General features: G+C 64.8%; 3 protein-coding genes across 12 annotated transcripts in view; all 3 read left to right on the forward strand.

The window, feature by feature from the left end:
- The first annotated feature begins 310 nt into the window (after positions 1–310).
- On the forward strand, positions 311–6,291 carry SYT8 (synaptotagmin 8). Of its 6 annotated transcripts, none has more exons than XM_023654665.2 (9): positions 311–444; positions 3,773–3,984; positions 4,087–4,259; positions 4,772–4,858; positions 4,991–5,158; positions 5,256–5,423; positions 5,526–5,631; positions 5,726–5,859; positions 5,960–6,271. In XM_023654665.2, exons 2-9 carry the CDS (start codon positions 3,891–3,893, stop codon positions 6,191–6,193), a joined length of 1,164 nt encoding a protein of 387 aa, XP_023510433.2. In that variant the 5' UTR covers positions 311–444; positions 3,773–3,890; the 3' UTR covers positions 6,194–6,271. The 6 variants fall into 6 exon arrangements, with proteins under 6 accessions (XP_023510433.2, XP_070085119.1, XP_023510434.2 ...); XM_023654666.2 differs by lacking the exon at positions 311–444 and adding an exon at positions 3,241–3,453; XM_070229018.1 differs by having other exon boundaries at positions 326–444; positions 5,726–6,291.
- Positions 6,292–6,331: 40 nt separating this feature from the next.
- TNNI2 (troponin I2, fast skeletal type) lies at positions 6,332–10,282 on the forward strand. Of its 5 annotated transcripts, none has more exons than XM_070229024.1 (7): positions 6,332–6,467; positions 8,390–8,422; positions 9,113–9,154; positions 9,240–9,368; positions 9,514–9,603; positions 9,711–9,887; positions 10,051–10,282. In XM_070229024.1, the coding sequence occupies exons 4-7, from the start codon at positions 9,246–9,248 to the stop codon at positions 10,144–10,146; spliced, it is 486 nt and encodes a 161-aa protein (XP_070085125.1). In that variant the 5' UTR covers positions 6,332–6,467; positions 8,390–8,422; positions 9,113–9,154; positions 9,240–9,245; the 3' UTR covers positions 10,147–10,282. The 5 variants fall into 5 exon arrangements, with proteins under 5 accessions (XP_070085125.1, XP_070085123.1, XP_070085126.1 ...); XM_070229022.1 differs by lacking the exon at positions 6,332–6,467 and adding an exon at positions 6,787–7,783; XM_070229025.1 differs by lacking the exon at positions 6,332–6,467 and adding an exon at positions 7,472–7,618.
- A 2,172-nt stretch (positions 10,283–12,454) lies between these two features.
- LSP1 (lymphocyte specific protein 1) overlaps positions 12,455–16,155 on the forward strand; it is a 48,174-nt gene continuing 44,473 nt past the window's right edge. Inside the window, exon 1 of the mRNA XM_070229028.1 lies at positions 12,455–12,689. The gene's annotated coding sequence lies outside the window, so the exon portion shown is untranslated. The remainder of the gene's footprint in view (positions 12,690–16,155) is intronic.

The raw sequence follows: 16,155 nt of genomic DNA on the forward strand, positions 1-16,155 counted from the left end.
TGACTCAGGACACCCTCCCTGAGGTGTAGAACCTTCTCAAACCAAGATCAGCCTGACCTCCCCCCGTGCTGTCCTGTCCAGAGGTCACTCCTTGCAAGGACGTCACCTCTCTTGCAAGGCCTCTGGGAGGACTGGAGACACCCCAGCCCTGGGGGAACCCCTGGAGTTGGGCCAGAGCCCAGCTGGCCTGGCACCTGGGTCTTGGGAGGAACTCACTCCTAAGGGAGTTCCCCGGCTCCTGAGGGCCAGCACTTCCGGCCCTGAGGTAGGGCTCCCCAAGGCCCTGCCTCCCACACCCCCGCCCCCCAACAAGAAGAATTTCCCAATCGCTGGAGGCTGAGCCAACGCCGGGCTCCGGCTGCGAGCTCTGAGCACTGTCTTCCGTGCCCTGGTCCGAGAGTGAGGCCTGGAGGCCTGGCGGGCCACAGGAAGTGCCGGCATCAGGTGAGAGCTTGCTGCCTCTGAGGCCTCCCACCCTCGACATCCGGGGACTCCTCTCTTCCCTAGGAGGGCCCACAGAAACCCGCTCCCATGGAAGCACCAAAATTCCCAGTTAGACGTAAGGAGGAAGGGTTAGTTAGCACGGGTTCAACAGGTGCCCAGCCCCAGGCTGACAGGGAAGCTGCTGGGCTCAGGGAAGCCGGGATCCCTGACTAGGGGAGTACACAGGGCAGAATCCAGCACCAACTGCATGACAGGTCTGAGTGGGGGGAGTGACCAGGGAGGGCTTCCTGGAGGAGGTGGGCCTCACACAGACCTTGAAGGGAGAGTGAGATGAGGATAGGAAGGAGGGGCAGTTGAGGCACAGAGCAGTGGGAGGAAAGCTTGGCAGCTGCAGGAATGACCAGCTGTGGCGGGAGATGGGGCGGAAGGAGAGAGCCGAGCTGATCTGCAGAGCGGGGATGGATCCTCTTGGGGGAGTGGCTGGGGTGGGGTCTGGATTTAGGAAGGGCACCCCCCGTCTCCCTTTCCCGGGAAAGACGGGCTTAGTACCTAGAGAGGGTTCCCCAGCCAGGCCACGGGACCCAGACACCCAGAGCTAGACGGTAGGAAGGACTTCCTGCCTTCAGAGCTGTGGGCAGGAAGGAGGGCTGCCAGAGGCTCTGTTGCAGAGGGGGAGAAGCAGGTGGCCTCATAGGGCAGGGAGTTGCCCCTGGGTCACCTGCCTGCCTTGGGCACCTGACGCTTTCCCCAGAAGCTGCAGCCTGGAGGCAGGACCGCGGCCGGCTGGCGTGTCAGTGGAGCGCACAGCGCCACCTGGTGGCTGCGAGCCTGTCTGAGCCTTCACCACCACTGGGACCAGCGGTCCTGAGGGACCCCGTGCCTCCACAGGCCTGGGGCCCCTCGGGGGTTGTGAGCGGGATCCCCAGGGTCCTGGATCCTCTCGGGCCAGCCTCCAGGCATTCCCCGTGGTCTTGGGGGGACAACCTTCACCAGGCTGGCCAGGAGCCCTGCTGGGCCAGCAGCACCCAACCCCCCGCGACTCGGTGCCTGCCCCACCCCTGACCTAACCATGATGAGAACGCCAGCAAAGCAGGGGCATGGGGAGAGCTACACACATACACACACACATGCACACACACGTATGCACACATGAACCTACAAGCACACACAGGTATGTACATACATACAGATGGAGATCCTGTGCTGATGACTTCTCGCAAATTCTCAACCATAAAAATCTCGAAGGAAGCTATTTTCGTTCCAGAACACACATAGGCTCTGAAGTTTCAAAAAGTAAAGGTTGACTTCAGGTTCCACGCGGGGGGCCGGGGCCTCTTTAAATCTGGCTTTGTGCAGCTCCCGCGACCCTGTGGGACCTCAGCCGCTCTGGGGCCAGGCCGGGCATCAGCAGCCCCCGGGGCTGCTCCACCAGCCACGTGGGGGCCACTGAGCAAACCCGAAAAGGCCTTCAGAGGAGGGACGTGGAGGCAGGAGGGCGGGCGGTGGACAGAGGGCGTCAGAGGCCTGCGAGCTCCCTGGAGCAGCGTGAGCTCTACCGTGGGGCCTCACCCCGTGGGCCCTCCAGCCAGGCCGGTTTCATCACTTGGGTGGGCCCGTGCAGAAGGAAAACGTGCAGCCTCTCATTCAAGACTGGTTCGAGGGGCTGGCCCGGTGGTGTAGTGTTTAGGCTCGCACGCTCTGCTTTGGAGGTCCGGGATTTGCAGGTTTGGATCTTGGGCACAGACCTGCACCACTTAGCCACGCTGTGGCAGTGTCCCACATACAAAATAGAGGAAGATGGGTACAGATGTTAGCTCAGGGACAGTCTTCCTCACCGAAAAAAAAAAAAGGCTCGAGATGGTGACGACAGGCACTAAACCAAGCATGGGGTCCTTCTCTCTGAGCGTGGGGCCCGGGGTGCAGGCTGCCCCTGCATCCCTTCTTTGTGCTCCACGTCCCCAGGCCTGGCCCTCTGCTCTGCTCTAAGCTCTGATCTACTTAGCTGTAAAAGACCTCACAGGAACAACGCGTACAAAGTCCCTCCAGGGGATGACAGAGCTGGGCCTGGGAGGCAGGACCCCTGGGGCCTGGTCTGCAGATCTGAGGAGGGGACCTGGGGCCGCCCTCCCCTCTTTGACATGCAGTTCCTTCCTCTGAACCGTGAGGGGTCGGGCTGGTTCACGGTTGGTTCTGGGAGTGGAGCAGCCTCTGCTCAGCCCACTGGGGAGAGGGGCGTTGACGCCTTGTGCATTGGGGGTCATCTCGGGAATCGCAGCGGGGCTCCTTTCTCTCCCTCCCCAAGCTCAGCACCAGGCTGGGCGAGGGGCGCAGAGATGATGGGATCTGGTCTGGATGACTGGTTATTCCTGGCGGAGGTGGCCTGGGTTGGGACCCTAATGCAAGAGAGGTGGTAGGCCCTTGTGGGCAAAGAAGGCAGGCCCCAGGTGGCAGGAACTGTGACTCCTGGCTGCCACTGCTCCCGGAGGAGGGGGAGGTGGGGAGGAGCTGAGCCACAGGGAGGAGCGTGTGCGCCTGGGTTCACAGCGCACCCCACTGTGGCACCCGGCCCCCAGCTGGTCCCTGTTGTGGGTGGGAAGATCCAGCCCCAGCAGGTGTGTGCACTCCCAGCCCTGGGCAGGTAGGCGGTGCCAGCCGCACCCTCTTGGCCACCCACGCGCAGGGTGGCAGGGCAGGCGCAGGTCTGGGCAGTCGGGCGGGCTGCTGAGTCAGCTCGTGAGGAATGTTCTGGCCGCTCCCAGCTGCACCCTCCCTTGCTGCCCCCTCACCCTCCTCCCTGGGCGCTGCTGGCCCCACGCCCGTGCCAGGAACACACCTTCAGCCCGGGCTTGCCCCACACAGCCAGCCCCAACTCCTCACCCCACCTGTTCCCCCAATGACCCCAGCAGAGCCCCGACCCCTTAGCGCCCCCATTCCCATGCTCCCAGGTCGCTCCCAGGCTGGGGGCCCACACGTGTGAATATGCTCCATCCGCGTGACTGGCAAACCACGGTGGGCCCGCGGTCAGGGGCAGGGATGAGAAGGGACCTCCAGAATGACCCCCAGGCAGGGCCCAGGGCCCCAGGGGATGGGGGCTTCCTGGAGGAAGAGGCTCTGCAATGAGGAGGGGCAGGGCCCTGCGGCAAGGACCAGGGAGGGCAGCGCCCAGGCTGGCGTGCTGGGCTGGGCTGGGGCTGGGGGCTGGGGGAGGTGGCCAGGAGGCTGGACCTGTGGCAGCTCAGCCAGCACGTTGGCCAAGGCCCAGTCCTCCCTCCCTTGGCTCCACTCAGAGCCCTCACCCCTGGCCACCCCGGGCTGCCTCCTTGCACAGGTGGACCCAGAGCCGGCTGCTGCTGGGCAGTTGGGGCTGAGGGCAGGGGCCCACGGGGCCACCTCCACAGGTGACCCGGCCACTCCAGCCGTCTCCTGCGAGCCAACAGGGCAGAGAGATGGGGCGCCCCCCGGACCCCCACAGCACCCTGGTCCCGGTGAGAACCACGGCTGCACCCGGGCTCACACCAGACCTCATCGCCGGCCTCCCCTGTGAGTCGCCAGACACCCGGGAGGGGCATGGGGCTGGGCCGGTGGGTGGCGGCAGCCGCTGGCCACAGAGACATCTCGGCCTACCTCTGTGCCCCCTCCCAGGGCCCCACTGGGCACCCATTGCTGTGGCTGTTGTTGCTGGCATCCTCGTCGTTTCCTGTCTCCTCTGTGCCATCTGCTGCTGCTGCCGCCACGGCCACCGCCACGGGAAGAAGCCCAGAGACAAGGAGGCTGTGGGCCTGGGCGGTCTCCCCGGCACCACCACCACCCACCTGGTGAGGAGCAGGCACCAGTGCTCCCTGGGGCCCAGCTCCCGGCTGGGTCAGTCCCAGTGGGCAGGCAGCTCAGGGTCCAGGCTCAGGGACTCAGGGCAGCCCAGGGTGGCCAGGGGCAAGCGCAGGCCCTGGGGCTTGTCTGGACTGCCCAGGGCAGAGACAGGGAGGACCTTCCTGCCGGCAGAAGCTGTGAGCAAAGGGGAGGGGGAGGCAGTACAACCGAGGCAGGGGGACCCAAGGCCCAAAGAAACTTGAGTGGCAGCCTCAGGGGTTGGTCCCCAGGCCATGAGGAGCCACAGCAGGTTCTTGAGGAAGGCAGCAGTGCGAGAGAGGGATTTGGGGCAGATGCACCAGTTCTGGCCAGTCCCACAGCTGAGCTGAGGGTGTGAGCCCTTCTGGTGCCTGGACTGGAGATGGACGGTTTGACTCAAGTTGGAGAACTGCTGCCTGGGAGGTCCAGGGCTCTGGCGGGAACACAGTCCCAGCAGCACCCGTCATCCCGACCACCCCAGGTGCAGCCAGATGTGGATAACGAGGGGGACCCCAAGCCATGGGGGCGCCTGCTGCTGTCCCTGCAGTACGACTTCGGAAGCCAAGAGGTGAGGCCCCACTCTGCAGGCCCAGAGGGTCTGCGGGTACATGGAGGGGAGGCCGGCACAGGGCGCGCGGGGGCTGGGGGACGCGAGGCCAACCAGGGAGGGCCCTGTGGCTGAGCCACCCCTGGCTCCCAGATCAGGGTGGGCCTCAAGCAGGCGGCGGACCTGAGACCTGGTGGCCCTGGCGGCACGGCGGACCCCTACGCCCGCGTCAGCCTCTCCACGCAGGCGGGGCGCTGGCACGAGACGCGGGTGCACCGTGGCACACTCTGCCCGGTGTTCGACGAGACCTGCTGCTTCCATGTGAGCTGCGGCGGGTTGGGCCGGGGCTGGGGTCGGGGCCAGGGGCTGGGGCCGGGGGTGGTGGGCCGGGGCGGTGGCCGCTCACACCCACGTGCAGGCGTCACCAGCCGAGCTGCCGCGGAGCAGCCTGCAGGTGCAGGTGCTGGACTTCAGGCGTTTCTCCCGCCACGAGCCGCTGGGCTCACTCAGCCTGCCGCTGGGCGCCGTCGACCTGCAGCACGTCCTGGAGCTCTGGCACCAGCTTGGCCCGCCAGGCACCGCCGAGGTGAGGCCGCTACCACCAGGCCCCAGCCCGGCTCCGCCCAGTGTCCGGCGGGGAAACTGAGGCCCCAGGGGCCCGGCTGAAGCCCACTCTCGCGGCCCGCAGCCTGAGCAGACTGGGGACCTGTGCTTCTCCCTCCGGTACACGCCTGGCTCAGGCCGGCTCACCGTAGTCGTGCTGGAGGCCCGAGGCCTGAGCCCGACGCTGGCAGGTGAGAGCCATGACTGCCCCCTCCGCAGACACAGAGCGGGCCCTGGGCTGGGCCCGCAGACCTGGGACGCCCTTGGCCCCTCTCGCCCACACAGATCCTTACGTGAAGGTCCAGCTCATGCTGAACCAGAGGAAGTGGAAGAAGAGGAAGACGCAGGCCAGGAAGGGCCCGGCTGCCCCCTACTTCAACGAGGCCTTTGCCTTCCTCGTGCCCATCAGCCAGGTCCAGGTGGGTGGCCTGGAGGAAGGGGCGGGCCAGATCTCACCCGGGACCAAACTGACCCCTGTCCTTCTCTCCCTCCACCGCCCCTCTGCCTGTCTCTGCCCAGAGTGTGGATCTGGTGCTCGCCATCTGGGCCCGGGGCTCACAGTTCCGGGCCGAGCCTGTGGGCAAGGTGCTGCTGGGCGCCCGGGCCTCTGGTCAGCCCCTCCAGCACTGGGCGGACATGCTGGCCCATCCCCGGCGGCCCATCACCCAGTGGCATCACCTGCGGCCTGCCAGGGAGGTGGACCGGGCCCTGGCCCTGCAGCCCCGCTTGCGCCTGCCCCTGCCTGGCTCCTGAAACCTCCCCCGGGCCCCCGTCTTCCAGGGATCAGCTGGTCTCCTGGCAGGCCCACTGTAATAAAGCCTTCTCCTGCCATCACTGTGTGTCCTTCCTGAGCCCTGCCTGCACACAACACTGTCAGGGGCTCCACCGTCATCGCCGTGAGCCCCTCTTGAGGGCGGGGAGAAGGCTCCTCTCTGGACCCGGCCAAGCCCAGAGGCCTCTGACCGATGACTGACCCCTGGGTGGCATGAAGAGGCCCCTCCAGGCCCAACAGGGACGATATGGAGAGGTGGGGAGCCCTCCCCATCTATGGGGGCTGGAGGGTCGGGCACAGCGTTGGGGGAGGTGGGCTGTAACTGCCCTGTGGGGACACGGTGGGCAATCAGGAAGCATTTGAGGAGCAGTGACTGTGGAGGGAGGGGACCCCAACACCAGGGGCTGCCCCAGCTCCCTGCAGGGCCCCCAAACCTTCTGGCGGGGGTGGCTGCGGGCCCTCCCCTGAGCGACCAGCAGGGGGCAGCAGATGTCTTCGGAAGCCGCCCTGGGCCTTTGGGGGCTACGGGCCCGGCCGGAAGGCAGCTCTAATCCCGGCACATCTGGACGGCCTCAGCTTTCCTGACCCTCCCCACGGCCCCCAGAGCCGGCGAGCTGGGGCCGCACATCCCCAGCTCCGAAGATGCCAAGTCATGGCCCTCCGGATGCCTGTGCAGGGAGGGACCCGGGCGGGGGGCGCAGGCCCAGGCCGGGCTGGGGTGAGAAGGGCAGTGTTGGGCCTGCCCGGGCAGCCAGGCAGGCCCCAAGGCCCCTGGGGTCAGGGAGAGGTTCCCAGGCGGGTGGCGCCACCAGGCTCAGGTTGAAGGACGAGTTCCGCATTGCGCAGGAAACGGGCCCTTGGGCAGGGGCAGGGCATTCCAGGTGGGGCTGTCTGTCCAGGGCGCCCCTCACCTCCTGTTCTCAGGCAGGAAAGCGGGTCACGTCCAGGGGAAGGCAGCCCCCCACCCCAGAGACCTCTGGCCACTGCCACAGACCCTGAGGCCATGTTTGGGGGTCCAGGCCTTGCCCCGAGCTGGCTTGGAAGAGGGGAGGCACGGGCTAGCTCGTGCCTGAGACGCCAGCCCGGGGCTGTAATGAGCTGCAGGGAGAGGCCCAGGGAGCCGGGGGCCCACAGGGAAGCCCAGTGGGGACTGCAGTGTGAACCCCAACTCAGGGCCCAGTGGGGCCTGGCTCTCGGTGACGCTCAGCTGACCCCTGAGCTGTGCGCCCCACCGTGGCCCAGCGAGGCTGTGCCCGGCTGTCCTTGGGCTCCTTGCAAGAACAACGGAGGCTTCTCAAACTCGTCACTGAGCCCTAAATAGAGCAACCCAACCTCACGCCCCCCCACCAAGACTTCTTGGACTGGATGGCAGCACGCGGCGGGGCCGGGCCAGGCGGCCTGGGCAGGTGGGGAGGTGCCTGTGCCCCCATTGGTCTGAGGAGGGCTCCATGCCCTTTCTGAGATGGGGCCCAGGCTGGGGGAGGCCATTTATACCCCTCCCCCTGGGCCCACCAGCCCAACTCGCTGCTGCCCGCCTGACCTCGCTCCCAGCACTGCTGCCCAGACACTAGGTGAGGCCGGCCCGGCCAGGCCAGCCGAGGCTGGGGAGATGCACTACTCAAGCTAGTCTGCAGGAGGACTTCCCAGGGAGGGGGCCTGGGGGCTGGGGGCCACCGCCAACAGCCCTCTCTGGGGGGACTCCATGGAGCTGAGAGTGACTGGGAGATGCACTGGGACGTGGGCTGGGGAGGCAAGGGTCCAAGACAGACCCCTGATGGCCAGGCTTCACATCTGGGACACTGGAAGGGGATTTTATGGGTCCAGGGACCCCAGTCAAAAGTGGGGAGCAGTTCCTTACATGCACTTGGGCCTGAAGCCGAAGGAGCAGGGCTAAAAATAACTGGGTGTCTCTGGCGGCCACCTGCGCTGGCCCATCCTGCCCCTCCCTTGGGGACAGCTGCAGCAGCTCCAGGCCCTGCCTGGGACATTTTGGGAACACTGTCTCCTCTTACTTCTCACTCCGGGGAATCCCAAGATATCGCCCTCCAAGGAGGTTGGAGCTGGGGGGGCGGCTGGGGAGCCGGGTTAGCGTGAGGTGCTGTCCCCCACCACGGGCAGCCGGTGTCCACGCGGGACGGGGCTGTGGTCCTGACCCTCCTCGACTTTCTCTCCCACAGGCTCTAAGCCCAGGACTCAGGATGGGGGAGTAAGTGTCGCCCCCAAGCCCGGAGCCCCTTCTGCCCCGCCCTCCCCCCCCCTCACCGGGGGCAGGGGTCTCTCTTCTCCCCAGCAGAGGCCCTGCCGCCCTGGTCACCTCCGTCCCCACCTGCCCCATCCTCAGGCCCCAGCACATGGCCCTAACCTCTCTCTTCTCTCTCCCCAATCCCGCCGCCCTCCTGGGACAGTGAGGAGGTGAGTAATTGCCTCGGGTGAAACATGGAGGGGATGGGACCCCCACCCCCAGAGGGGTCAGAGGTCAGAGCTTCAAGACCCTGAGGCCCCAGCCCTCCGCCTCCCCATGAAAGTGCCCCACCCCATCCACCAAGACGCCCATGAAACAGAGGAAGTGGCTGCCGATGCAGGGGCAGGGGAAGTGAGGCTGCGGCCGGACACTGGGGAAGTTGCTTCTTCTTTCTGACTACTGCACCCCCACTCCCTCACCCATCCCCACTGTCTTGGGGTGCAGCCTCTTCTCCCCCCACCTTCAAGGCTGATGTGCCACCTGGGCAAAGGGTCACCATGCAGTACCGTGTCCTGGGCCCGGCTCCCCCCAGGGCCTCAGGAGCCCCCCCAGTCTCAGCTGTCCCCTGGACAGGACCCCCATAGCCCAGCCGGGAGCATGGAAAGGACGTGGGACCCCAGGCCGACCCTGACTCTGCCTTTCCCCCTCTGCCCTGCAGAAGCGCAACAGGGCCATCACGGCCCGGAGACAGCACCTGAAGGTAGGTGCCGCCTCAGGGAGGGCCACCCGGGGGTCTGCGTGGCCGGGCCCCATGGCCCCTCACCCCTGCTCCCCGCACCCTGCAGAGCGTCATGCTCCAGATCGCGGCCACGGAGCTGGAGAAAGAGGAGAGCCGCCGGGAGACGGAGAAGCAGAACTACCTGTCAGAGCACTGCCCCCCGCTGCACATCCCCGGCCCCATGGCCGAGGTGCAGGTACCCCTGGCCCGCCCCACCCCCAGCAGCCATCCTGCCCGCTGCCTCGGTTTCCCCATTGGTCAAGAGGGCAAGCAGCTGGTAACAGCAGGTGGAAGTCAGGCGTCAGGTTGGCCGCCCACCCACCCGCCGCCCTCACCCCCAGGAGCTCTGCAAACAGCTGCACGCCAAGATCGACGCGGCCGAGGAGGAGAAGTACGACATGGAAATGAAGGTTCAGAAGAGCACCAAGGAGGTGAGGGGTCGAGCGGCAGGGCCAGGGGGCTGGGGGGGGGGGGGGCGGCCCGACTGGGTGGGGAGCCTGGCCCCCGGTCCCACCCAGCCCTCTCCTCCCTCCCGCAGCTGGAAGACATGAACCAGAAACTGTTCGACCTGAGGGGCAAGTTCAAGAGGCCCCCGCTGAGGAGGGTGCGCATGTCAGCCGACGCCATGCTCAAGGCACTGCTGGGCTCCAAGCACAAGGTGTGCATGGACCTGCGCGCCAACCTGAAGCAGGTCAAGAAGGAGGACACGGAGAAGGTACGCGGCCTCCCCCCACGGGCTGGCTCCAGGCACGCAGGGTGGCTCCCCACCTCCCCCGGCCCTGGGAGCCTATTCACAGAAGGGAAACTGAGGCTGAGGGCTGTCCCTGGCTTCCCAGTGGGGTGGGTGGGCCCGAACCCTCTCCTGGCCCCAACCTCAGGAGCGGGACCTTCGCGACGTGGGTGATTGGAGGAAGAACATAGAGGAGAAGTCCGGCATGGAGGGTCGCAAGAAGATGTTCGAGACCGAGTCCTAGGCCCCCCGCTGCCCACCACGGCCTGGCCCGGTGCTCCCGGCTCCCAGGAGAGCATGCAGGAGGGGAGGCCGATAGAACTCCACCTAGGAGGACCCGGCTCATCTCGGTTGTCAATAAAGGATTCCAAGCCCCGTGACCTGCGTGGTCTGTCCTGCCCCAGCCTCACTACCCACAGGCCGCCTGGCCACCTCGGGACGCCATGCTCTGGGCAGGCGCCATCACGTGGTGGCACGTCAGTGCTGTCAGCATCCGGAAAGCCCGAGGTTGGGGTCTATGGGGCGTCACACACGGGCGTCAGGATTTCAGGCAGGGCTGAGAGGGCCGTATCCAGGGCTGGAACCACTCCCCCGCAGCCCGCACCCTGGCCTGCTTGGTGTGGTCAGTGGTCACTGGTCAGTCCCCAGGAACTCCCCAGGGCTTGCCCTGGACATGCCCGACCTTGCAGGGCCTGGAGACAGACGGCCTGGTCATGTCTGAGCAGTTGTTCTCGGAATGAGATCTTTTGTGTGTTGTCACTGTCATCCTCCGGGCCCCGCAGGACCCAGAGACCCTCTCTGCATGACACAAGTCCAGGAGGGGCCTGTCGCAGCATGCCCTGCTGTGCAATGTGGGCAGTCCCCCACTCCTCCCAGCCTGTTCCTCCTCAGACCCCAGACTCTGCCATGGGGGACACTTGCAGGCCATCCTGGATCATGCGGCCGTCCCAGAGTGGCTTGTGCTCAGGGGACAGGGGCTTGCCTGCACTGGGGTCTTTGCTCCCCATGGGGGACTGATGACAGGCCAACCTGGCCCCACGCTGGCCCAGCAGGAGGGCCTGCATCTCCTTTTTGCTCAGCTCCAAGGCTCTAGCCTAACTCACACATCAAGGGACGATGTCCCCCCCCCCCCCAGGCCCGGCCAAGGACTGTCACCACAAGGCCACGGTTGTCAGCTTCCTTTGTGAGGGATGATATAGTGACCTGCCAAGGTCCCTCTGCTCAGATCTTTGGTGGGGAATCCAGGGGAGGACAGGCCGCGGCCCCATGATGGAGTGGCTGTCCACCCTGCCCTTGCCCTCAGGAAGTCCAAGCGATTGATCTGCCGGGGGCTGGAGACAGGAAGGACAGCTGCGTCCAGCCTTGGGCTGCCTCAAGGGACTGACCGACGTCAGCCTGCCCTGATGGCCTTCCCCAAGCCCTCCACTGGGGGCCCCGCTCCAGCCCCGGGGGCTGGCTTGTCTTTTGAACAGCTCCCTGCAGGCCCTTGCAACTTGGCGGGCAGGCGACCCTGCAGCTCTGGGCCCAGTCTTGTCAAAGCCCCTGGCCCCGGGCCTGCGGCTCCTGTAGGCAGGGTGCAGGGGACCAAGGGATGGTCCAGGCCGAGGCGTACCCCACACACGGCCGAGAGCGGGCAGGGCAGACAGGGAACCCAAGGAACAGGTTTTGGTGGCCAGGACCCCCAGTGACAGAGGCTGTGCTCACGGTGGACCCAGCAAAGTGAACAGGGCAGCTGTCCAGGGGCCATGCCCACCAGGAAAGGACGGCAAACCTCTCCCGAGGGCAGTGGGGTGGCAGGGACACGGGGGCCAGTTCCCTCAGGCAGGACTTGACTCCATCAAGCTGATTGAGCAGACTCACTATGTGGGGAAATGACCCTTTTTATTAAAAGGCAAGAAAATGTCACAACATTTTCACAAACACAAAATTCTAGATAGGGATTCCGGGGGTGGGGGTCTGTGCAGGGGCAGATGGTTGAAGCACGTAAGTCCACATAGGCCTGGAAAAGCATTGTAATTCCTGGGCGGGATAGCGGGTTTATGGGTGTTGGTCACATTTTCCAATGAATGAATGAGCGAATGAATGAATGAAGTAAGAGGACTGTGCAAACCAAACCAGCAAGCAAACCTCCGACCCAGCGCCGCTCTGGGCCTGGCTCCACCCCTCCACCTCTCTCTGCCACTGGCCTCCCCGGGCCACCCTCGTGTCCACAGCTGGGAGGCTGCATCCACACAGCCACAGAGAGGGCCGAACGGGGCGGTTGGTGGGAAGCAGGTAACCCCACACCTGGCACGTGGTGAAGGCTCTGCATTCTAGAAAGATCTGTGCAGGGTGGAGATTAGGCAGTAAGGAGGCGAGGCTGGAGCGGGGAGAAGGCATAGAAGCCACAGTCATCTGCTGGGAGGGAGGCAGCTGGTGGACGAGAGACATTCACGAGGCAGAGCCCCCAGGACTTGGTGGACCAGGCAGACGGGGCGCCCAGGCCTAGGCCGAGGGGGAAGAGGGAGGTTCCCCAGGGAGGCATCCCAGAGCAGGGGAGGGGCTGACTCTGGGAGGTGAGTTTGGGGACCGTGGAGGTTCCCAGGGAAGAGAGACACAGGCAGCAGGGTGCAGGGGTCCCGGCTGGAGGTGGGGCCTGGGCGTCCTCAGAAGTGAGTGGTGAGCAAAGTCCCGACAACGGGCAGACCAGGCAGAGGAGGCCAACTCTTGCAGTCCCGAGCTGGATGCTGCCCAGGAGGGACCCTGCAGGGAAGGAGGACAGCGCAAGTGCAGGGGCCGCTGCTGGAGGTCAGGGAGGCGCGCGGCCACAGGAAGCCCCAGGGCACCCCTGCTGGGCTGTGGCTGGGACCGGGCTGGGGAGGCAGCCGACTCCAGGGTGGTGGGGCGAGTGGAGAGAGAAGTGGGGAGCACAGAGGGGCCTCTGGAGGCTGAGGAAAGAGGGCTCGGTGGGCGAGGCTAGCTGAGCGTAGGTGGGGGGCGCCGCCGCATGGGCCGGTTTGTGCCCCAGCTCTCTCTGCTCTGCCTGCTGCGAGGCCAAGAGGCAAGGAGCAAACAGCAGCCAGGCCTGGGTCCCCGACAACGTCTTCCCACGAGGGGACCAGGGCTCATGGAGGAACAACGGACTGAGCACGGGGTGGGGGGCGGGTAACAAGTACACAGATGGGCCCAAATGTTCTGGTGTGACAGAGCAAGGAAGTGGGCCAAACCAACAGAAATAGAATAAAATGACTGATGGGGCGGGTCATAAGGGCACAGACACGTACAAGAGACACACGCGGCGTGTCAGTTACACGGACTGAGGCTGCTGTGGGTAGGCGAGAGGACATCTCTGTTTTTAGGAATTAGACGATAAGGTCTTTAGGAGTAGAGGAGCAATCAGGAGAGAGAGACAGGCAGACAGACAGAGACAGAGAGACGGAGAGGAAGCAGAGAGGGTGATGGAGAAAGAGGGAGATAGAGAGACAGAAAGAGGGAGGGAGAGAGAGCAGGCTGACGATGACGCAATGGGCAGGACGCTGATAACAGGTGACGTGTGGTGTTCTTTGTCTCATCTTGAAACTTTTCTGTACTTTTGAAATCATTTCCCCCAAATTAACCTTTTCTTTAAATGTCAAAACAATAAAATTCTTAAGCAATCACAAAAATAGGTGAAGCAGAATCCAGGAAAGAGTGGAGCTGACCGGCGCAGCTCAAGGTGTGGGCAGGCAGGAGCCGAGCCCGAGAGAGGGGCCAGGGCCAGCGGGTGAGGACAGGGGAGCGCAGGCTGAGGGGGCGGAAGGACATGGCACCCTGCTCCCGGGGGTCTTGAGAAGGCTCCGGAGGAGGCCAGAGGGGGTTAAGTGAGTGGGGTCGGGCCAAGGAGACAGGACAGGTTGGGCAAAGGCCAACTTCCAGGTGGTGGAAGAAGGAAGGGGTCAGCGGTCCGTCTGGAAGTGGGTGGAGCTGTGAGGACTAGGATGGGAGTTAGTTCGGGGCTTCCCTGTATCTGTGGGACAGGACTCAGAGGCGGCCTCCCCACCCCCTTTACCTCCACCCTGGCCCAGGGGAAGCCAGAGCAGGGCCAGGGGTTGGGGTAGAGGGGCACAGAGTTCCTTCATGACAGTCCGCCTGCTGGGACCCCCACCCGCAGGGCCTGTGATCCCACAGTGCCTCAGCCTCTCTCCAGCCCAGCCTCACCCTGGTGACCTGTCCAGTCTGTCCTCTCTTTGGTCCTCAAGCAACAGCTCTGTCTGGGCCCAGGCCTGCCTCTGCCCCCGACGACTGACAATCCATGGGCCTCCATGTCTGTTCCTGAGGTCCCCCTTCCTCCCCCCCGACCCCCACTCACTCCTCCTCACAGTGTCTCGACAAGCTGCTGGGCCTCAGCCCGAACCCTCGGCCTCTGAGTCCTTGAAGGCCAGCCTGGGGGGCCTCCCGCCCTGCTGCCCTCTCCTCACTCCAGAGGGAATTTCTGGCAATTCCAGGCTCAGCTCACTGTGGCTGCCCGTTTTCCGGGGAGGAGACCAGGTTAGGTGCAGACGGTACCAGCCACACCCCCACCTCTGGCCCCTAGATCCCCTCTGGGACCTTTCACCCCCCCAGTAACCTGGGTCGTCCTCACCTCAAATCAGAGGCCACAGGGCAGAACCCAACCTCTTCCGCCCACCCCTGCACTGCCCACACCCCAGGGGACACATGTGCTGCACAGCGAGCCCTCCAGACGGCACCTTCGTCATCTGCTCTGCCCTCATCTGTCCCCACTGCCCACCGCTCGGCTCCCGTCTTACCTGACCTCTCAGTGTGTCCACTCAGTGTGGCTGGCTCCCCACCTGGCCCTCCGTCCATCTTCTTCTGGCATCCCTCTGACCTGTCCACCCCCCAGTTCCCTTGTGGACTCCCTGTCCCCATCTGTCCCTAGGCCCTACCCGTGGCTTCCTCCTCACGCTCCTCGTGTGCCCGCGCCAGGACTCCAGGACACATTTCCCAGAGGCCTGTGATCAGGGAGTGGGGTACGGGGCTAACCAGCAAACCCCACAGCCTTCCTCCCAAGGCAGAACACATACAACGCTGGCGACGCCCCGGAGCGATGCACCCCAGGAAGCTGCAGGGAGAGAGGGGAAGCTGCGTGCCGACGTCCCGCCCATCCCCGCTGTGGTGGCGCTCTGATCGCCTCCCTCCCAGCGTCTCTGAGCTTGGCCTGTGACCACACAGCCGCCCTGGATGCCTCGGCTTGGGTTTCCCTCCCCGTCCAGAATCCTCTCCCACCCTGACCTGCTCCTGCTTCGTGCCTCTGCTTGCTGGTGGCCCCACCTGGACCCCCAGAGCGCCCAAGGCACCCCAGCTTCTCATTCCCTTGCCCCCGAATCTCGTAGGTCACTGTGACCGGAGCTGGCGGGCCACCCACAACACTGCTTCCCTTTTCTTCCCTGGCACGCACTTGCAGACAGATGAGGCCATGAGACTGAGTTCTTGATGACATTTGTGTCCAGGCCTGGCCGTGGGACCCCAGCCTTCCCATGGTCTCCCCGCCCCTCCCCTGCCTGCTGGATACAAAGGATCAGCCAGGCCTCTGAGGACCTCGGGGAGGAGGAGCCTGGGGTCCCAGGCAGACTACAGAGCCCCTCCCCACCTGCCATGGCCTGAGAATTGGACGGGAGTGGGAACAAGGTTCTCGCAGTGCTCAGATCCTGAGTGTGGGGCTGTTTGTTACAGCAGCTGGTCTCCTTTTCCCTGACTAACACAAGCCCTGTGTCAGTGTCCCGGGGCCTGCTGTGCAAAAGGACCACAGAGGGGGCTTAAGCCACCAGTACTGACTGTCTCCCAGTCCTGGAGGCTGGACGGCCGAGGTCCAGGTGTGGGCAGGGCTGGTCCCTCCTGAGGCCTCTCTCCTTGGTGTGTAGATGCCGTCTCCTCCCTGCGTCCTCACAGGGTCGTCCCTCTGTGAGCGTCTGTGTCCTCATCTCCCCTTCTTATAAGGACCCCGGTCACACTGGATTAGGGTCTACCCTAGCAATCTCATTCTGATTGATCATCTACAAAGACCCTATTTCCTAACAAGGTCAGGCTCACGGGTGCTGAGAGTGAGGACCAGAGAACTTTTAGGTGACTCATCTCAGGCCGTCACACTCCCGAGCCCGTCTCTCTCCAGCCTCATGCTTTCTCTCTTCAGATCCTCAGCATCTCTCTCCTGGATCCTCAAAACACTCTCCCCCTGCTCTGTCTGCCTCTCGCTTTGTCCCCCCGTACGACCTGCCGAGGCTTCTTGTGAGCCCCC

This window comes from Equus caballus, chromosome 12, assembly GCF_041296265.1.
Source record: "Equus caballus isolate H_3958 breed thoroughbred chromosome 12, TB-T2T, whole genome shotgun sequence".
Classification (NCBI taxonomy): domain Eukaryota; kingdom Metazoa; phylum Chordata; class Mammalia; order Perissodactyla; family Equidae; genus Equus; species Equus caballus.

Bases quoted from the DNA above. Each gene is read 5' to 3' on its own strand.
- SYT8 (XM_070229018.1), top strand. From the start codon at position 3,891: ATGGGGCGCCCCCCGGACCCCCACAGCACCCTGGTCCCGGTGAGAACC. The intron at 5,159-5,255 runs GTGAGCTGCGGC...ACCCACGTGCAG, and splicing joins ACGAGACCTGCTGCTTCCAT to GCGTCACCAGCCGAGCTGCC. The intron at 5,424-5,525 runs GTGAGGCCGCTA...CGCGGCCCGCAG, and splicing joins GCCCGCCAGGCACCGCCGAG to CCTGAGCAGACTGGGGACCT.
- TNNI2 (XM_070229024.1), top strand. From the start codon at position 9,246: ATGCTCCAGATCGCGGCCACGGAGCTGGAGAAAGAGGAGAGCCGCCGG. The intron at 9,369-9,513 runs GTACCCCTGGCC...CCTCACCCCCAG, and splicing joins GCCCCATGGCCGAGGTGCAG to GAGCTCTGCAAACAGCTGCA. The intron at 9,604-9,710 runs GTGAGGGGTCGA...TCCCTCCCGCAG, and splicing joins TTCAGAAGAGCACCAAGGAG to CTGGAAGACATGAACCAGAA.